The 19811-nt window shown below is 59.1% G+C and overlaps 1 protein-coding gene across 1 annotated transcript; it reads left to right on the top strand.

The window, feature by feature from the left end:
• Positions 1-3538: 3538 nt before the first annotated feature.
• On the top strand, positions 3539-15734 carry GTF3C5 (general transcription factor IIIC subunit 5). The gene is given in 12 exon segments (XM_070430374.1): positions 3539-3911; positions 4780-4842; positions 4844-5000; positions 6226-6424; positions 10159-10354; positions 11382-11486; positions 12434-12548; positions 12971-13051; positions 13215-13312; positions 13565-13647; positions 14236-14378; positions 15178-15734. Coding segments are annotated over 12 exon segments (1539 nt in total). The 5' UTR covers positions 3539-3767; the 3' UTR covers positions 15333-15734.
• Positions 15735-19811: the final 4077 nt, after the last annotated feature.

The raw sequence follows: 19811 nt of genomic DNA, 5'->3' as shown, positions 1-19811 counted from the left end.
TGCTGAGGGCGGAAGCGCTGTGGCTCGGGGTGCGGTTCTTGGTTCATTCATTAGCCATCGCCCATTAGGCGTCTGTCTGTTGGTGAAAGGAGCGTAAAACGGGCCAAGAGACCCCGCCACCATCAGCAATCAGGAGGGGGTCCCGGAGAGGGGCCTCTTCAAAGGGGGAGGGGAGGGGGTGCGACACCCTTTCTCAGGGGTTACCCCGAGATGAAGAGGATGGGGACAAAGGCATCAAGGCCTGGGGGGGAAGGGGGCGCGGAACCCCAAGATTAGGAATTTGGGGGGGTAGGGGTACAGGACCCCCATAATCTGTTAAAGGGTTTTGGGTCCCCCCTGCAATGGGGAGCCACGCGAGTCTGAGGATGTGGAGGGAGGGATCCGCTTTGCATTTGAGGGAGAGAAGCGCCCCCTGGCGTCTGGGGAGGGGAAGGCGTCACGGAGCCCCGCGCAGGTGGTGAAGTCCTTCACGCACCGTGAAGCCCCATACCCGGGAGGGGTGGGGTGGGGGCTGCCCCGCGGGTCGGGAAGAAACCGCTCCCGGGTCTAGGGCTAGTGCGGCAGGACGCAGCCCGCCTCCGGGGACAGATTACACACGGGTGCGGCCCCAATGGGGGAACCTTTAGTGCCCGTCTAACAAAATCACAGACGCAGGCGACCCAGCAGAACCTTCCAGAACCCGACCCGGCTGTGAAATGACACCCGACAGTGACGCACTGGCACCCTGTTTGCAGAAGGCTGGAACAACCTAAGCGCCCCTCGCAGAGGCTGATCAGTGAGCCCTGGTCCGGCCAGCAGAGGAACAGTGTGCGTCTGTCCCAAAGAATGAGGAAGCGGGCACGGCTGGATGCGGAGTAATTACCATGATATATGGTCAAGGGAAAAAGGAAGGTACGGAGGGGAGTGTCTCTAAGCTACCACGGGTGGATTCATATTATAATCTGTAGGGTAACCAGTAAGAGGATAATAAAATGCAATTGCTATAAAAGAGGAAGAGAAAGGGGAGAAAAAGGAAATACAAGAGATGGGACGAACAGAAGATGAATAGTAATAGGAAAGGTTTAAACTTCAATACAGGGTGGGGCGAAAGTGGGTTCACCGTTGTGAGGCCATGAAACAGTTTCATTCTTGTATTGTTATCATTGCATTATTTTCCATTTGAACAACTGTAAACCTACTTTTGTTCCACCCTGGATATCGGCCTTACATTAAATATAAAACAATTAAATACTCCAGTTCAAAGACCAAGGGTATTAGACAGGAGTTTAGAAAACACACAACTATATCCTGAGACAAGAGACAGGCTTAAAATACAAGGACACAGAAAGGCTGAAAGTGAAGCGATGGAAAAAGACATGTGTTGTGAAACCATTAACCAAAACACATCTCTTGTAGCAATATGAAAAAATCACACAAGTTTAGACTTTCCTAGCAATAGAGAGGAACATTCTGTGAGGATTAAAGGGCCATTTACCAGGAATAGGCAGCATTTCTAAATTTCTATGCACCTAACACGGACCTCAATTACAAACCAAGCGAAACTGACACAGCTAAGAAGAGAAACAGGCAAACTGGCAATCCTCATGGGAAATTTTACCACATTTCCCACAGAGTGAGCAGGCACACCCGTGCGCACACCCCGGAAAGGATAAAGGACATGCACCTGACCCCTGCGAAATACACACCGTTTCCTGATGTACCTGGAACACTTAACAAGACCGCACACACGCTGGGCCACCGGGCCAGTCCTAAGACAGCTTTGAGGGGAGGGTTGGCACCGTACGGAATCTGTCCTCTGGCCATGGGGGGAATTAAGCTAGAAGTCAACAACAGGAAGACAATTGTAAAATCCCCCAATTTTTGGACATGGACCAATAGATTTCTAAATACGTCAAAAAAAAATTGAAAAAGGAATCACAACGGCTGTTGGAAACATTTTCACCTGAGGGGGATGGGGAGGGAGGAGGGGAGGGGAAATGAGGGGCCAGTTTCCGGTGGTACAGACATGAGGGACCCTTTCAGTTAGCAGGGAGGAAACTCTGTAAAACTGATCCCACCATAACAATGAAAAAACAGGACGAACTAAAGCGATAAAGCTCCCAGGAGAAGGTAGTTTCATGAACTTGAGCTAGATTTCTTCGGACACTATAAAAGGAACCCTGGTAGTAAAGGGAGCAGGCTTCTGAGGTACCGGCAACGCATGTTCTGTTGCTTGATCTGGGCTGTGGATACACAGGTCCGGCCACCTGCGGTGATCCACCTGCCCCAGCTTTGCTGACACTTGCTCATTGTAAGAGAGTTATTACATTTATATATATATTTCAGAGAGGAAGGGTGAGATAGAAACATCAATGATGAGAGAGAATCATTGACTGGCTGCCTCCTGCACGCCCCCCACTGGGGATTGAGCCCACAACCTGGTCATGTGCCCCGTGACCTCCTGGTTGGTTCATAGGTCGATGCTCAACCACTGAGCTATGCCAGCCGGTTTGTAAGAGTTTTCATAAAATTTGAGCCAAACTGACAATTGCCAGGAAGCAAGATCTCAAATGTTCTGGAGGGTAACAGGTTTGCAGGTTGTTGTTTTTTCTCCCCATCACCAACATGCAGTTTATTTTATGCATTTGGAATTAAGGGATGAAGGTGGGAGGAAGTAAGCGGGGTCGGGTTACCGGATAATTAGCAAGATAATGTGCTCTCTGAAGGTGCTCACACCTATTTTTCAAAGGTGTTATTAACCCAGGTGCACAAAAACCATGGAAAGGACTTGTTTAAGGCAAAGATAAACCTTTTACTAACGAAGCTATATGCCTGGGGAGTGAATACCACCGTGACCTGCCCATTTAGACATTTATGATCAGATCACCCCCTGAGGTTACTTTCCGTTGAACCCCTTTCTCACCCACAACTTCCTGGAATGGTCCAGGGTCCCCCCCCCCCCCCCCCCCCCCCACAGCTGATTGCATGATGCTTCTGTTAGGTTCTGCGTAGAACCCCGCACACAATCGGCGCTTAATAACTGTTTGGGAGGCCAAACAAGCAAAGCGCAATTCCCTCTAAATAAAAAAAAGGGGGGTGAACGGGTAAACGAAACCAAAAAAAAAAGTAAAGAAAACAAACAAAACAAAGCCCAATTCCCCCGCGCTCGCCGTTTCCGGATCGACCCCACCTCCCACCCACTTCCCGGCTCCTCGCGCAGCTGGAAACCAGTCCTGGAACCGCGGGGGCAGGAGTGGGGGTCCGGCACCCAGGAAACCGCTCCGCCGGAAGAACGTCTCGGCCGGCCCCGAGCTGTCATAGGGTGGAACCGAGGAAGGGGCGGGGACTCGGCCTAGTCCTGATTCCTTAGTGGCTAGAACTATGCAAGCGGGCAGAAGGGGTGGAACCAGGCTTCCGCCGGACTGCTCATTGGCTAAGAGCTCGGCTCGGTCTTTGGATTCTCATTGGCTAAGGTCGAGAGCAAGCTGAGCGGTGACCTATCAGCTTCTGGGTCCGCCGTGGTACGTGCAAGAGAAAGGCCCTTGCCCCGCCCCTCGGGCAAACCCCTTACTTTTTAAAAACACAATGGCGAGCTCCGAGGGGTAGTTTACCGCGAAACCGCGGGGCCTTCCCTTGGACCTTTGCTCCCCGAGGCCTGGGAGCCCAGGGATTCAGAGAGACGCGAGCGGTGACGGAGGCCGGAACGATTCCTTCGCGGAACCATCGAAGCGAAGCCTCTGGGCGCACGTGAAGGCACGGACCGCCGGGGCCGGGCCGGACCCGCAGGGATGGCAGCCGGCGCGGGGCCGGGGGTCGCCATCCCCGTGGAGCTGCGGCGCGAGCAGCGCATGGTGTGCGTGGAGTACCCGGGCGTGGTGCGCGACGTGTCCAAGATGCTGTCCACCCTGGGCGGCGAGGAAGGCGTTTCTCGGGTACGGAAGGGGGAGTCCCCGGGACCGCGGGGGAGGGACGGAGCCGTGGGACCGCGGCCGGAGGGGCGGGGTCACCCGGGGGAAATAGCGTGGTTTCCTTGGCAACGGAGCTCTGGGACGGCGCTGGTGCTGACCGTGGACTGGCAGTGCTAGGGAGGCCGTGGGGGAACAGACCGTTGTTCCCTGGAAGCAGAGGGAAAGGGCTGTCGGGGAGATCAGAGGGGAACGGGGTGTCCTTTGCACCCCACATTCCGATGAGCCGCAGCCTCGGCGCCCCTGCCCTGAACGCCGCTCGCCCGCAGCCCCGCAGGAGTGGAACACGGAGGCTCCCGAGGATTAAGAGCCTAATCCGCTGACCTGCCTGCGGGGGTGCGGGGACGAAGGGCTCAGTGGTTAGGGTTGAAGCAGTAACAGTCACTCTTCTGTACCAGGCATTCTGTCCTCATTGGCACCCTGCGGGGCGGGAACTGTCAGTGCCCTCACTTTGCAAGGGAAGCGAGGTAGTTCAAGGCCGCCCAGGAACTAGGGGGGCTGGGATGAGTTCTCCCCTGGTGCCAGGCCCTGTGGGAGTGCTTTACACGCGCCAGGCCTTGAAATGTCGCCGTCGAGGCCCTCGCTGAACCCCAGCTCAGCTGGCAGCCGCGGAGAAGGAAGAGCCCCCCTCGTTTCCTCTGCCACATAACAACTGCGATGCTCGGGTTTGCAAGTGAGCCTTTGGGGAACTAAGAGCTCTGAACGAAACATGAGCTCCTGGCCCTTCCTCTGTCACCTGGGTCACACCAGGCAGGCTCCTGCTGAGAGAGGTGCAGTCCCCTGCCGGCCACTCAGCTGGCCACGGCTTCATCCGTCTCCCTTGGCCTCGGCACAGATCTATGGAGACCCCACCAAGAGGCTGGAGCTCTACTTCCGGCCCAAGGACCCCTACTGCCACCCCCGTGTGCGCCAACCGCTTCAGTACCAGCAGCCTGCTGCTCCGGGTCAGGAGGAAGACGAAGCGGCAGGAGGGGCTGCCGGGGCCCGAGGCCCGCCCCCAGGTCACCTTTGACGTGGATATCCTTGGCATCGTCCCCACCATTTACAGATTTCAAGGTAACGGCAAGCGCACTCTCCCCGAACTCGGGTCTCTCAGGGCAGTGTCCCCACGGCCTGCGGGGCGGGAGGTGAGGGCCCCTTCCCTCCAGCAGCAGCTCCCTGCAGGCCTCGGGAGGCTCTTGAGAGAACCTGGAGGTTCATGAGCGGTGTCCTAGCCTTCAGACTTACTGTGTGGGCCACGTAAGGCTGGCCCCAGGCCTGGCCTGCAGTTTTCAGCCCCCCTCCCCCTGTTGGGGAACCTGCTCAGCCTTCACTGCTGCCGCTGCCTCCCCTCAGAAGCCTTCCCAGATCACCTCAGCCCCTTGGGGCCTCATGTTTCTGGTGCTCTTAGCCAATTGGATGTCTCCTGGGGAGTCCTCAATCAAGCCTGCTACCCCCGGAGCCCCAGTGAGGAGGGAGGAAGGTGGGGAGGGGGAGTGAGAATGGCTGTGGACCTTGGCATTGTGCCTTCCTGAGCTCCGTGAGGTTCTTCGTGCAGGTCACTGGGCTTCCCTCTGCCTCAGTCTCCTTGTCCAAACAGTGGGGCCCTGAGTTCCTGAAGCCCTTTGTGAAGATTCAGGGAGATGGTGCCTGTTAAGGGCCGGCCCACCACATGGGGGCACTGAGAAACCTCTAGTTGCAGCTGCGGTTCTCAGACTCTGAAGAGAGTAATGATTGAGGAGGTTGGAGGGGGTGGAAAGAAAAGAGAAAAGAAACTGAAGCAGGACCTGGACCTGGGACCCCGGGGTTGGGCATTTTGACTGTCAGCCGTTGCGGTGCGTTGTGCTGTCCTTGGCGGACAAGCTTGCCAGTGGTTTCCGTTCCCATCTCTAAGTGAGCCGGCACCTCGCCAGTCAGGTGTGCCCCTGCCTCACCTGGGAGCTTGTTAGAAATGCACCATCCCAGACCCTGCATTTAGCAAGACCCCGGGGAGTCACGGGCACCTTGCTTCGTGAGAAGTGCTGACCCAGACTTCATTCTCACAGCACATAACCACCCCCAGCCCAAATGCCATTTATCCAAGTGACCGGGGTGCACGTCGCCCAGTGCATGGGAGCATTTTGGAAGCGTGTGGTTTCAGCTCCTGCCACCCAGGCCTGGCAGCCTCCGCCACTCGGCTGGCTCGGCACCTCCCCAAGAAGACCTGGGCGTTGGTGCGTGGCACTGCCCCTTCCTGGGCGGGTCAGCCAGGAGAGTGGTCCCTGGCTGCGGTGCCGGCCACCTATCTTGCCTCTCTTTCCAGGAATGTCTGACTTCCAGTACTTGGCTGTGCACACGGAAGTGGGTGGCGTGCACAAGTCCATGTACGACAAGGTGCTCATGGTCAGGCCCGAGAAGGAGGACTTCTTCCACCAGGAGGTGCCTCTCTGCATCCCCCCGCCCATCTTCTCCCGGCTGGACACCCCAGCGGACTACTTCTATCGCCCAGAGACACAGCACCGGTGAGCCCCCCGCAGCGTCAGGGTCAGAGCCGGATGCGCAGGAACTTTCCGCACAGGGCCAGGTACAGAGAAGGCCCTGGGTGAGCTGGAGGGTCCTGACAGGACAGAGACCCTGGCTCTGGGGCTTGGTTCCAGCTGAGAAGTGGCCGTTGGGTTTAGTCCCGGGTCATTGCCACCAGTAATGACAACATGTAGTGAAGTTCCACCTATGGGCGTCCCCTCTGAGCCAGCACCTTCCATCCCCTGCTGGCCTCCCTGTCCCCATCCCTGCCCGTGACCTCCTGGCCGTCTTTATCTTTCATCCTCACTGTGCCCATCCCCCTGTGCCACACACACCTCCGAAACCAGCCCAGTCCACCCCAGCTGTGTGCCATCTCCCGGAGCCATCGCTGGCTCTCATGGTGGCTGTGCTCTTGCTTACCGTGTGCATGGTCGCCGTGTCTGCTCGCGAGAACACGGCTTCTGAGCACAGGGACGGTACCCTCTTAACTCAGGTGGTTTCCCTGGTGCTGAGCGTTAGAAACGCCAGGGGTCGTGCATCATGGTCCGTAGCACAGACGTCCCCCGGCCCCGCCGCCGTGCGCGCCCCAAAAGGCCCGGTGAGAGTGCTGCGTCCGTATAAACGAAATGAATGCTTTCATTTGACAACCGGCAGGTAGGGGAGACCCCAAGGGCTATGGGCAAGGCAGGTCTGGGTGGGCCATGGCTTTATATTGGAGACCAGTCAGCCATACAGTGACAGGAAGGAGTGGGGTTCCCTTCTCGTAGCAGCCAAGACAGAATGGTATTAAAAAAAATAAAAATCCATGAGTTTGAAAACACCCAATTGGAGAATAATGTGGCCACCTCACGGCCAGTGATGTAGCGTCTCTCAGAGAAGCGCGGTGCTTGTTTCTGCAAACGGCGGCTGGTCCAGGGCACGTGGCAGCCCCGGGGCCCCCGACTTCTGACCCCCAGGCGTTGCTCATTGCACACTGTCTGTGTGTTTGCATACATTACTTTTTCTAAGTACACACAGAAGGACAAACATTTCTTAAATGTCTCAATTCCAGTGTAAGCTCCGTGGAGTGTGGAAGTTGTGATATCCATGTCCTGCGTGGCTTGGGTTTAGGACCTGGAGGAGGACCACACGCAAATGATGAGACTAGACAAGAAATATGAATTTGGAAACGGGGGCCAGGCGGAGAGCCCAACTCGAGTGGAAGGGCTTCACTGGTGCCCAGGCCCTGCCAACCTTTTATTTAATTTTAGATACACATATTGCCCTTAGGCAATTCCAGTAGCGGACAGACTATCTTAAAGGTCAGTAAATATTAGTAAAGATTTACTTTGAGACCATTAGGTCAGGAAATTGCTTGAACCAGCATTGTCTGGACTCAACTATCAGTGCATAGCTTTGGCCCTTGCCAGAGCTCAAGGTCCAACAGCCTTCTGGGTTCCTTGTTTGCACTTTCCTGATAGTGTAGACAATGGGTGGCTTCCAGCAGTGGAGGTAGCGATTTGTCCTCTCCTGCCCTCCGTCGTAACCTTGGTGTCTAGGACAGCCTGGCCCAAGAGAGGCCTCTGCAAGTATTTATCAACCCAGTGGATGAAGCTTTGGGGGAGCAAGATTAGGAAAAACAGAGAAACAAATGGAAAAAGATAGTTTGAAACATGGCCCAAAGGTGGTGATACTCAAAGGATTGTTCATAGCATGTTAAGCTTCCAAAAGTTGGAGGACTTTAGCGCCTGCTGACTTGGTAGCCGAGGGTCACCTCCCCCTGCCAGCTGTGCTCAAGCCCATGGATTAGTGCCTCCAGGGAGAGCAGCTGGTGCTGGGCTCCCTGCGAAGAGCCAGCCCTGGCCCTGCCGCCCCCACCCCCACGCCCGGAGGCGGTGCTCAGAGCTGCCCCCACACCAGGGAGAGTGAATTGGGATGTCACTTTGGACTTGAAGACCCAACCCCAGAAGTGTGCACCCTGAGGTGCAAAAATGCACACCCTCCTACTAAGGGTTCACCCCAAAATGAGGTCAGCTTTTTTGGTGAGCAGTTTGGTAAAATCTATTATGATTTTAGATCAGGGGTCCTCAAACTTTTTAAACAGGGGGCCAGTTCACTGTCCCTCAGACCGTTGGAGGGCTGGACTATAGTTAAAAAAAAAACTATGAACAAATTCCTATGCACACTGCACATATCTTATTTTGAAGTAAAAAAACAAAACGGGAACAAATACAATATTTGTATTTGCATGTGGCCCGCGGGCCGTAGTTTGAGGACCCCTGTTTTAGATGTTCTCTTCCTGTTTGCCAAGCGCTCCCACCTGTAGGCGTTTGTCCCAGTGCCTCTCACCAAAGAGTTCGAAGATACGGTTATGAGAGCATTTACAGATTCATTGTTGGCCACAGCCGGCCCGGTCAGGTCCTCTGAGCCCCGGCGTCCCCACAGCGTCCCAGGGAGGAGGGCCAGCTGCCCTTGGGCCCACAGGCCCTCTGCCCTCACCATGGTTCATGGATTTCCCAGCACATGGAAAGCACCTGCTTTTTCTCCCAGCGCTGCCATCGATTGTTCTGCTCTGCTGGCCTTGCCAGGCCGGGAACACGAGGAGGGGGGCTGGCCTGGCGGGTCCCTCCTCCAGGAGGCTGAGTGGGTGCGGAGCCCTGTCCGTGCGGTGAGCCCGGCGGGGTGTCTGACCCAGGACACTGTCGCTGTGGCAGGATGGTTTTACTGGAGTCACGGTTTTTGAAAAAGGCACAGATGTGATCCTGTGATTACACTTTTGTTTCCCAGTGTGAAGGTCATTGTTCTCCATAAGTAAGCAGGTGGCACGTACTCACTGAAAGTTAAAGGAAACCACTGGAAAAGGTAATCATCACCTGAGTAAAGTGTGCCGTGCAGGGCGTCGGTGAAAGTGCGCTCTGAGTAACTCAGTGAGCTTGGGGTGGTGCCGAGGAGAGGAACCACCACGTGACGGCAGCTGCTGGAGCTGGGGGTGGGCTCGTGGGGGGCTCCTCACTGTCCCCTGCTTTAGTGCAGGTCTGACGCTCTGGCTCCCGCCTCAGAGGCGGCACTGGGCACCTGGGACCACTGGCCTGAGTGTGCTCTGTGCCAACCAGAGGGACCCACTGTGGCTGGTGTCAGGACCCTTGCTTTTGCCTCTGCTGCGTGGCACTCGGTGACACCATTGTTTCTCCACCTGGATGCTGTCCAGCCACCTCCGCTGGGCGCTCGGCACCGTGTGGCCTCTGGGCAGGCCCCTCACCCTGGGCTCTGACTGCACAGGAGAGTGCTGCCTCCTCGCAGGCGGTGTGAGGGCCGAGTGAGCGAACTGGAGTCAGTGCGCAGAGCTGAGGTCCGACAGCGGGCCCATCGGGCCGGTGTGGCTGCGCGGCCACTCCGTCCCCATCCCGGCCTGAGGGCATTTGGGTTCCTAGTTTTGACTGGCAGGTGGGTTCTTGCATGAGTCTGAGGCCATCACCTCGGGACAGGAGCCTCCCCCACACTCAGCCTCTAAGATCTTTCGGCCTTGCCCAGCTCAGAGCTGCAAGCCCAGCCTCTCCGAGCTGCCTCTGGTCGCTGCCCTCTCCTCGGTGCTCAGCCTGAGGACAGACGGGTCTCGGGCGCTAAGACCCTCTCCCTGACCCAGATTCCAGAGAAAAGCGCACAGACACAGGCCACCAGCATCTCGGGCCTGGTGCGCTCCCTGCCTGGTCTGGCCGGGCCTGTGCCTGGTTCTCATGGGCCTCTCTGCCCCCAGGGAAGGCTACAACAACCCCCCCATCTCAGGCGAGAATCTGATCGGCCTGAGCAGGGCCCGGCGCCTCCACAACGCCATCTTTGTCAACTTCGAGGGGGACGAGGTGCCCGATCAGCCGCTGGAGGCTGCAGTGCAGACGTGGACCAGGCTCTGCACCAACCCCATGGACCGCAAGGTAGAGGAGGAGCTGAGGAAGGTGAGCGCGCCGCTCCGGCTGCCTTCGCTGCCACCTGGAGACCCAGCGGGGCTCTCCTCACTCTGCGGTTGGCTGTGCCCACTTCTTTAACTGGTTCGTTAGCACACGGCATGTTCTCACTTCTAGATGTCACGTCTGAAAGCCATGCCAGTGTACGCCCGACTGGCAAGGTTGAAACACTTAGAATTCTCTAATGGGTCCCTCTGGGAGGCAGACAATCGGTGCATTGTTCAGATGGGACTTCGTGTGGAGCTCGGTTCCTGGAAACTCCTCCATTAGTGGGTTTGGCCGTACCAGGTGCGCACAGCCTACCGCGTGCCAGTCGGAGGCCGGGCCTGCCCTGGCGGACACCGTCACCCTGCCCTCTGGCTGCGGCTCTGAGAGGACGCGGGCTGGGCTCTGCTCCTGGTGTCCTGCCGGTGTGGACAGCAGGTCCTCGGTGAAGCCACCTCCCTGCCGGCGGACTGTCCTTGGGGGACGGAGTGCTTCTTTAAGAGACTGTGGGCACCAGGCTGTGTCTAGCAATCGCAGGGGGGAGGGGGGGAGGGGGAGGGGGCGGAGGGCACTGTCCGAGGCTCCTCATTATCCTCTGGACACGGCCCAATTCCTACCTGGCTCAGGGCCCTTCCTGCTGGGCCACCACGCTGAGCCCACTGGCCTTTAGTCCTCCTGGGCCAGACCATCTCTTCGGCCTTCATGGTGTGCCAACTCGGGGTCCAGAGCTCCGGCTCCTTCGGTCATCTGCTGCCCTGTGAGCTGCATAAGGACAGAGGCTGTGTCCCTCGTCCTCTCAGGACCCTGGCCCTGCAGCCGCACGTGGCACGAGCTGGGTGTGCAGCCTGCTTCTGAGCGGAGGGATGAGCGATGTGTGCCCCGGCCCTGGAGGCTGGTCCCTGCTGGCTCAGCCCTCGCCCTCCACCGACTCCTTTGGGGAAGGGTCCTCCGGGGCCAGACTGTGGAGTCACCGGTGGGCGGGCTGCTGTGCTCATCTCAGCCTCTGCCTTGCTGTCCCTCCTTCCCCCCCCAGCTGTTTGACATCCGTCCCATCTGGTCACGCAACGCTGTCAGAGCCAAGATGAGCGTCCACCCTGACAAGCTCAAGGTCCTCCTGCCCTTCATGGCCTATTACATGGTGAGTGTCTGCCCAGCCGCCACCTTGGTTCCCGCCAGGGCCGTGCTGGTCCCCAAGGTGACCTCTCAGAGCCAGAGCAGGTGGCCCTGTCCCACCCCTCCCCCACCAAAGGCCGTCAGAGCTCTGCAAGAGCACGCTCGGCCACCTGGGGTGATTTCAGGATTAAAGAGAAATTTCATAACTTTACGCAAAGGGATTCTACACCGTGAAGTGACTGGCTGAGTGCGGTGTGGGCACCTCAGCCTTCCCGGGTGGCAGCCGGTCCCCTGCTCTCCGCTGAGGGGGAGCCGGGCGAGGAGTGCTGACTGGGGGGCCGGTTCACAGCCAGCGAGCGGCAGAGCCACTGCCCCCGCCCGTCTGCCTGCAGAGCCCGGCCCTGACCACAGCGCCTCCGGCCCCAGCTCGTCCCTGGGTTGAGTGGGGCTCAGTGGGGAGATTCCCCTTGGACTCAGTCCAGGTGCATGGAGTGGGGTGTCATTACTGCGGCTCCAGAGGTGCTGGGGGAAGGGACCATGTGTGCCGAGAGCCCCATGTGGGTGCTGACGGGGGGCACCTGGGCCTGGGCCCAGACTTACAGCGTCGCCGTCTGTCTTGCTCGTGGGCTTTCCCTCAGGACAGGGACGCATTTGCCGAGCACTGACTATGGCCGGCACGTGGCCCAGGCTCCAGGCCTTGTCTCCTTTATCCTCACAACTTCTCACAACATGTTGGGGGGCGGGGGCTCATGTCACCCCACCTGACAGGAAGGCTGAGGCTTGGGAGATCACGTGACCTGTCCGAGGGGACAGCCACACGTGGCAGAGCTGGGGGGCTGCAGAGCCACGTCTGCAACTCTTGAGAGTGACCCCCCCCCTCGCTGCCCCCACCCCAGCAGGCACCTGGCCTGTGCATCTGCGGAGCCGGGGCTCAGCCTGGGCCCCTCCCCACTCCCACCTTCTCTCCTCCAGATAACAGGTCCCTGGAGAAGCCTGTGGATTCGATTCGGGTACGACCCCCGAAGGCACCCGGAAGCCAAGATCTACCAAGTCCTTGATTTCCGAATCCGTTGTGGAATGAAATCGGGTAAAAATGACCAACACCTCTCTCCCCTCCCGTCTTCCTGTCCTGTGCGCTCTGGTAATCAGCACGTGGCCACGTGGCGGGGAGCAGGCCACCCCGGTGAGGGCTGAAGCGAGGGGGACGTGAGGGTGTGAGCTCGGGCCTGGCTCCACGCTGACCCTCGTTACTGAGCCACGGCCACTCGTTCACTCATTAGTCCCGTTTCTGTGGGTCCCGGGGGGCAGGCCGGGCGTCCAGCTGGTGTCCGCAGTGAGGACCGCGCCCAGGGCCCCAGCTCGCCCTGCACTGGAACGCGGTGGCTCCTACCACCCCGGGCCGTCTCGGGAGCTGTCCCCAGGGAGCCCTGGTGGGCGGTCGCGCCAGGCCAGCGCCCTGTGCCAGAGGGGCTCTGCCCACCCGCACCTGACACGCCCCCCTCGCCTCAGGGTACACCTCCAACGAGATGCCGGTGAAGGCCAAGCGCAGCACCTACAACTACAGCCTCCCCATCACCGTCAAAAAGGCGTGTAAGTGCCTCGGCTTGCTCTGCGAATTGGGGCGATGGGCCTCCACCGATGCTGAGGACGGTGGCCTCTGGACTGCGGGGGGTGGGGGGTGCTTCCAGCAATCCCCGGGGAGGGGGCTGGGTACCACCCCTGTATTCCAAAGCACTGCTGTTGTCCCTAGCAGCCAACCAGCTTGTCACCATGCAAGATCTGAAGCAGGGCCTGGACCCCTCCGGGGCAGCTGGCACGCGGAAATCGGCCTCTAACAAGTACAAGCTCAAGGTGGGTGCCTGGAGCCCGGGGAGGGCAGACTGCAGCAAGCACGGCAGAGCCCAGCCCCGGCCCGCCTGCCGGCAGGAGGCTCTTGGCTCCAGGGACCCCCTCCCAGAACCTCCGGGCTCTGGCTTCGGGCCTGTCTGCCCCACCTGGGTGCAGGGACCAGCTGACTCCTGTGGCCCAGGGTGGGGTCTCCAGCACTGCCCGCCCCAGGGGAAGGCTCCCGCTGACGTGCCCCGTGTCTCCCCTCTTCCCCAGGACTCGGTTTACATCTTCCGGGAGGGCGCCTTGCCGCCGTACCGACAGATGTTCTACCAGCTCTGCGACCTGAACGTGGAAGAGTACGTTCTTGCGGGCCGCGAAGCCTGGGTGGGGCCATGGGAAGGGGTCGGGCTGTGAACCTGCCGGGACACAGCTCCCTGCGCAGGTTCATTCCTGTCAGCCTCCCTCTCGGCGACTCAGGTGCTGCCGGGAGAGCCCCTGTCCGGGTCACCGTGGGCCACACCTCAGTGTCCCAGGCAGGGTGCCGGGCTGGCCGCAGACGTGCTGCCTGTGGAGTCTGCCTCGCCTCCACTGCCCACGTGTGGGCTCGTGGTGTGGCTCAGTCCTTCAGAACCGACTAGAACCCAGAAACCTCCAATCTGGGTTCATAGTGATGCTTAGATATCGGGGAGGGGCGCCGGGGGCAGCTGCGGGCGGGTGGACACTCACTCACCAGGCCCATGGGGTGGGCACCCCCGCTCTGTGCCTCTGAGGGTCGGGGAGCACAGCCCAGGGCCCAGCGGTCCTGCATGTTCTCATTCCACTTCGCCCCTTGGCGCTCAGCGCTGCTTTTCCAAGCACGGCCCCTCGGCCACGCTACGCACCGGCCTGTTAGCCGGGAGCCGCCCTGGAACTCCGTGCGCCCCCCAACCTCCCTGACCCCCCAGGTTGCAGAAGATCATTCACCGCAACGACGGGGCCGAGGAGACCTGCACCGAGCGGGACGGGTGGTGCCTGCCCAAGACCAGCGACGACCTGCGCAACGCCATGTCCCTCATGATCCGGCAGATCATCCGCGCCAGGAGGCCCGGTGAGCGCCGGGGGCAGGGCAGGCGTCCCTCACGGCCAGTCTCGTCTCTGGTGACGTGGGAGGGAGGCCTGTGAGCCAGCACCGGCCCAGGAGCCAGCCCCGGGCTCCCGCTGCCATCATGGCTACCGCTTCATACCTGCCTCCACCTCACGCCTTCCCGCTGTGTGTGTGCGGGCGTCTGTCCTCCCTGGGAGATGGGCAGTGGGTCAGGTCCTGTCACCCTGCAGGGCTTGCCGGGGGAGGGGGGGGGTGGGGGGGGGGTGGGGGACAGGGGGAGCCCTGGCAGCTGGGCCTCTGAGTTAGGGGAGTGAGCACCTGCTGGGCTGAGGCTGGGGTGGGGGCGGGCAGAGTAAGCAAGAGGCCCCTCCCAGAGGGCTTCTCCCAGGCTTGGGGCGGGGTGGGGGAGGGGGCGTCCCAGAGCTGCCCTGCCCCATGGAGCTGACGGAGCAGAGCTGCTTAGCCTTGTTTGGGACACAACCCCTCGACCACCTCACCCAGGCTGTGGGCCTCCCCATAAACACACTCAGAATGGGCGCTCCTGGGAGTCACGGGCACCTCTGGGGAAGAGGTGTGCACAGCACGCAGCTCCACGGTCCCTGACATGCCTGCGTGCCAGGTCCCGGCACCCACACTCCGCAGCAGCTCCTACTGGAGCCCAGGCACAGTCCTCGGAGCCCAGGAGCCTGTTCTGGGGTTCTGGGGGCCAGGGGCCCGGCCTGGGGCCTGGTCTGGGGTTCTGGGGGCCAGGGGCCCGGCCTGGGGCAGGAGCTGCTTCGGGACACGCCGTCTCCTGCCCCAGCCCTCTTCTCCAGCCCGGCCAAGACTGACGGAGACGGAAGGAAAGAGCAGCTGACAGGCGAGTCTGGGGAGGACGAGGAGGAGGAGGAGGAGGACTTCAAGCCGTCAGATGGGAGTGAGAACGAGATGGAGACCGAGATCCTGGACTACGTGTGACGCAGGGTCCCGTGTGACCCGGAGGACAAGCCAGGGCTCCTTCACGGTCGCCAGCACGGCCTTGGAGGCCCCTCTGAGGAGCTGGGCTCCCAGCACTGGGTGCAGCTGGCCCTGGTCCTGCCCGTGACTGCTGCCAGGGCTGCGTGGGACATTCCTGAAGCCATGCCCTGGCTCCCGCAGCCAGGCACCAGCGAGAGCCGGAGGTGGAGAGGATGCCGCCGGGGGGGAGGGGGGTCAGCTTGGCTTGGGTCTCATGACTGACGGCAGGGATGGCACCAGAAGCCTGGTGCGTGGTCACAGCTGGCAGGAGCCTGTCCTTGGGTTTGGATCCTCCTGTTTGGGGTTAGCCTGCCAGAGGCAGGCCCAGCTGGCATTGTCCGCATTAAATACCTTTCCCCAGGAGACTTGATATGAGTGGCTCAGAGCCCCTGCTGGGCGGGGGGAGGGGAGGAACGTGGGCTGCTGGACCATCGCTGTTCCTCTGTGGCCTCGTGGGGCGGTGCTGGGACAGCTGAGCACAGGCCTGATGCCCTCGCCAGGTGGGTGGGTGAGGGGCCCGCCCCGGAGGGTCCCACAGCCTAGCGTGCCTTCATCCCTCGCTGCTCCAGAGGCCTCCAGGAGACAGGCCCTGGTCCCACGGCTGCCGGAGTGAAAGGGCAGGGTCCTGGGGAGCCTCCAGGACAGACAGGGCCCAGGGCTCCATCCTGGAACCTGCCTGTAGAGAAGCTGGGCAGGCTGGCCGCCCGATGGCCCCGCTCCCTGCTGCTGGGCACGGCACAGCCAACACTTGCAGGAGCAGCTCTCTGCAGAGGCGGGCTGGGCCCAGGCCCATGCCCCCCCATCTCACCCCACCCACCCCATGTGCTTCTCTCGCGGCCTCTGCTTTCCACTGTGGGTCTCCGCTGGGGCTCCCACTCTGAGCTGGGCTATGAACCCCCTGGTCCTCGTTGGGAGGGTCCAGGCTCTGGTCCCCACCTCCCGGGAGCGGCTGGCCCCTGTGCCAGCCCGAGGAAGGCAGCCGGGCAGGGACCTCACCCAGAGTCGCTGGCACGGGCCGCACTGAGGGGCCCCCAGGTCCTGCCACACTTACAAGTATCTGGTGACGCCTCAGAAACCTGATTCTCACACCCCATTTTTGGAAAAGCTTTTTTTATGGTGGAAAATATCAAATATCCACAGAAATACTGACAGTTTAGCGGTAGTTCATGTTCAAGACCGCTTCCTGGGCAGCACCCCCATCCTGCCAGAAGGCACCCCCTGTGCAGCCCCTCCGGTGAGTGAGCCTTGACCAGCAGGCTCAGCCTCGGCCTCCCTCCTCCGCCCCTGCTCCTGGGCCTTTTGTCACATATTTAACAGCCACGTGATTGCGTGGTGTGAGGCTCCCTTAGGGGCTGCGTGCCCCTGTGTCAGCTGCGCTTCGTGAAGGGTTGCTTCTCAGACGCCCCGACGGGTGCCCTGCCCCACAGCAGGGCCTTCAGAATAATGACCTGGCACCCCAGCAATGGCCAGTGGGGGCGAGGGGGTGCAACAAGCACCTACCCCCTGGTGCCCACACCAAGGAAGGTGGTGGCGGGAAGCAGGAAGGCAGGGAGGACCGGAGGAGGCCACTCTTGGAGAGGCTCACAGACACACCTGTGAGGTGAAGACACCTCCGCCACACGCTGTCGGTGGCAGCGCCAGGGTGGGCCTGTGGCTGGCTGAGTGGCAGTGTCTGGGCTGTGAGGTCAGCACAGGCGGGTCTGCCCGCACAGAATGTGCTCCATCGGGGAAAATTATTCTAAGGATTTGCCCAAGTTCTGTGTGCCATTAAGTCAGGCGGGTGCGTTTCTTACTAGGTCAGCCTATCAGTTCAGAACCAGATACCTCCAGCCTAATTACCCAGGTTAGCACACAGCCCCTCCCAGCTCCCAACAATAGCCATGCAATCTTCGCACAAAAACATGCAAACCCGCCCATACGTGCATAGTCAGCAGGGGTTCGAGAAGGGTTTTCCGTCAATGAGACGCTCCCATGTTAACTAATAGCACCTTTACACTAAAAAGCAGAGGACACCAGGGCTCTGACATGGGGACTAGCCTCTTCTACAGAGAGAAGCTTAAGACCCCAACCCAGCTTCTTCCAGGAAAACCTGGGGCCCTGAGCCAGCCTCTGTTGACCTGGGCCCTAACCCGGCCTCTGTTGCCCTGGGAGGTCAGCTAAGCTTCTTAAAGAAACCTGGGCCTTCGCCAGTTTGGCCCAGTGGATGGAGTGTTGGCCCTCAGACTGAAGGGTCCCGGGTTTGATTACAGTCAAAGGCACGTACCTTGGTTGCAGGCTCAATCCCCAGCCCCAGTTGGGGTGCATAGGGGAGGCAACCAATGCATCTGTCTCTCTCACATCAATCTTTCCCTCCCTGTCTCTCCCACTTCCTTCTACTCCTCTAAACGTCAATGGAAAAATATCCTCAGGTGAGGATTAACAAAACAAATAAGAGAAACCTCTGCTGACCTCGGACTCCAACATCAGAATCTTAACACATTGCGGGCGGATCACGAGAATTCTCGTGTTTTCATATTACACAGTGTTTTACAAACTATCATACTTTAAAAAGATATTAGCTTGTAATAAATAACTTCAAAATACAATGGGTATTTATTTAATTTTAAAGTGTGCCTTTAACTATATAAAATGTTTTTTGCACTCATAAAGCTAGCAATAAAACTACTGGTCTGTTGCCCTAGCGGTTTGGCTCAGTGGATAGAGCATCAGCCTGCGGACTGAAGGGTCACGGGTTCGATTCCAGTCAAGGGCATGTGCCCAGGTTGTGGGCTCAATCCCCGGGGGGGGGGGGGGGTGGCGTGCAGGGGGCAGCTAATCAATGATTCTCATCATTGATGTTTCCCTCCCTTTCTCTCTGAAATCAATAAAAATATAAAACCTACTGGTCGGCAATGTGTTAAGAACTGAGATCTGTCCTTACCATGCTTCAGTGGACTGTCACCGGAGCCATGGCTCAGGAGTTGGCTCACCAATGGATCCCCGATCAGGCAGGAGTGGGTGCCGAGTCTTCAGGGGTGTACACGTGGGCCATGGTGTGAGAGGTCCAGGAGTCCAGCCATGAATCCGATCTTAGCTGAGTCACGGCACCATCACTGTCCAAGAAAAACCAGAGCCGGACAGTAGTTAAAGCGGCGAAACCAGATTTTGTTCAGGACTAATGCAGCGGGGGAAGAGACCCTCGTGTAGATGTGGGCAAGTGGGCGCTACAGCCAAGGAGCAGGGCGGCCATGGGTGGGAAATTCCTCGTCGGGCTGAGGGTAAGGCCATCCGGCCAACAGGTTCTGGGTGAAGACACGGCAGGGACCGCAGCCCCAGGGTCGGTGGCGGCCGAGGAGCTGAGAGGGTGCGGAGGGTGATCCGACTGGGAAGTGGGACTCAGCTGCAGCCGCCCTGCAGGCGACTATGAGCCGGCGGCACCGGGACGCCCGGCTGGGAAAGCCTCAGGGAGCCCCGTGGAGTGCGGGCAGGGAGAGCATCTTTGCTGGACTTCAAACATTGGCCGGATCTTCTCTGGGTGGAACGCATGGCCCTAACTCAGCCCCCCAAAGCGAGATTAGCGGGAAGCACTCCACTTGCTACGGAGCCAGAGGGGTGTCTCATTGCGGGGCCCTGTTTGCCTCCTCCGGACACTTCCGGGCAAGCTCACTCACGTCTGTGTCACCGACCCTGTGCAGGCGCATGCACACATGCGCCGTGAGCAACCACCCCCGTCATTAAAACATAGGGCGCAGCCCGCTTCCCTTCCTCCTTAACGACTACAAACAACACTGCCCAGAACATGCTTCAGCACACGAGTCCCTGTCCCCCATTCAGAATGACCTTTAATGAATTTTTTAATTTCTTAAAAATGAAGATCTCACACGCCCTGACGGGGAATCAAACCGGCAACCTATCGGTGCATGCGACGACCACGCTCAACTACTGAGCCACGCCAGCTGAACGATTTTATTTATTATTTTTAACATATATTTCTATTGATTTCAGAGAGGAAGGGAGAGGGAGAGAGGGTTAGAAACATCAATGATGAGAGAGAATCATGGATCAGCTGCCTCCTGTACACCCCCTACTGGGGATCCGAGCCCACAACTCGGGCATGTGCCCTGGACCGGGAATCGAACCCTGACCTCCTGATTCATAGGTGGATGCTCAACCTCTGAGCCATGCCGGCCGGGCATATTTTCTTTTTAAATTTATTGTTGCGAGTATTACAGATGTCCGCCATTTCCCCTCTCTGCCCCTCTCCACCCAGCTCCCACCCCAGCCCAGCCTCTCCCCTGTCTATTGTCTATGGATATATGCCTATAAGTTCTTGAATAATCTCTTCCCACCCTCCCTCCACCTTCACTCTGAGATCTGTCCTTCTGTTCCATGCTTCCATGTCTATGGATCTGTTTTATTCATCAGTTGATTTGGTTCATTAGATTCCACATGAGTGAGATC

The sequence above is a fragment of the Myotis yumanensis genome, unplaced genomic scaffold (genome assembly GCF_028538775.1).
Source record: "Myotis yumanensis isolate MYYU_CA2020_CCGP unplaced genomic scaffold, mMyoYum1.0.hap1 SCAF_12, whole genome shotgun sequence".
In the NCBI taxonomy this organism is placed as follows: Eukaryota; Metazoa; Chordata; class Mammalia; order Chiroptera; family Vespertilionidae; genus Myotis; species Myotis yumanensis.
Note: the sequence above shows the minus strand (reverse complement) of the source record. Positions and strands in the feature narration are given on the sequence as shown.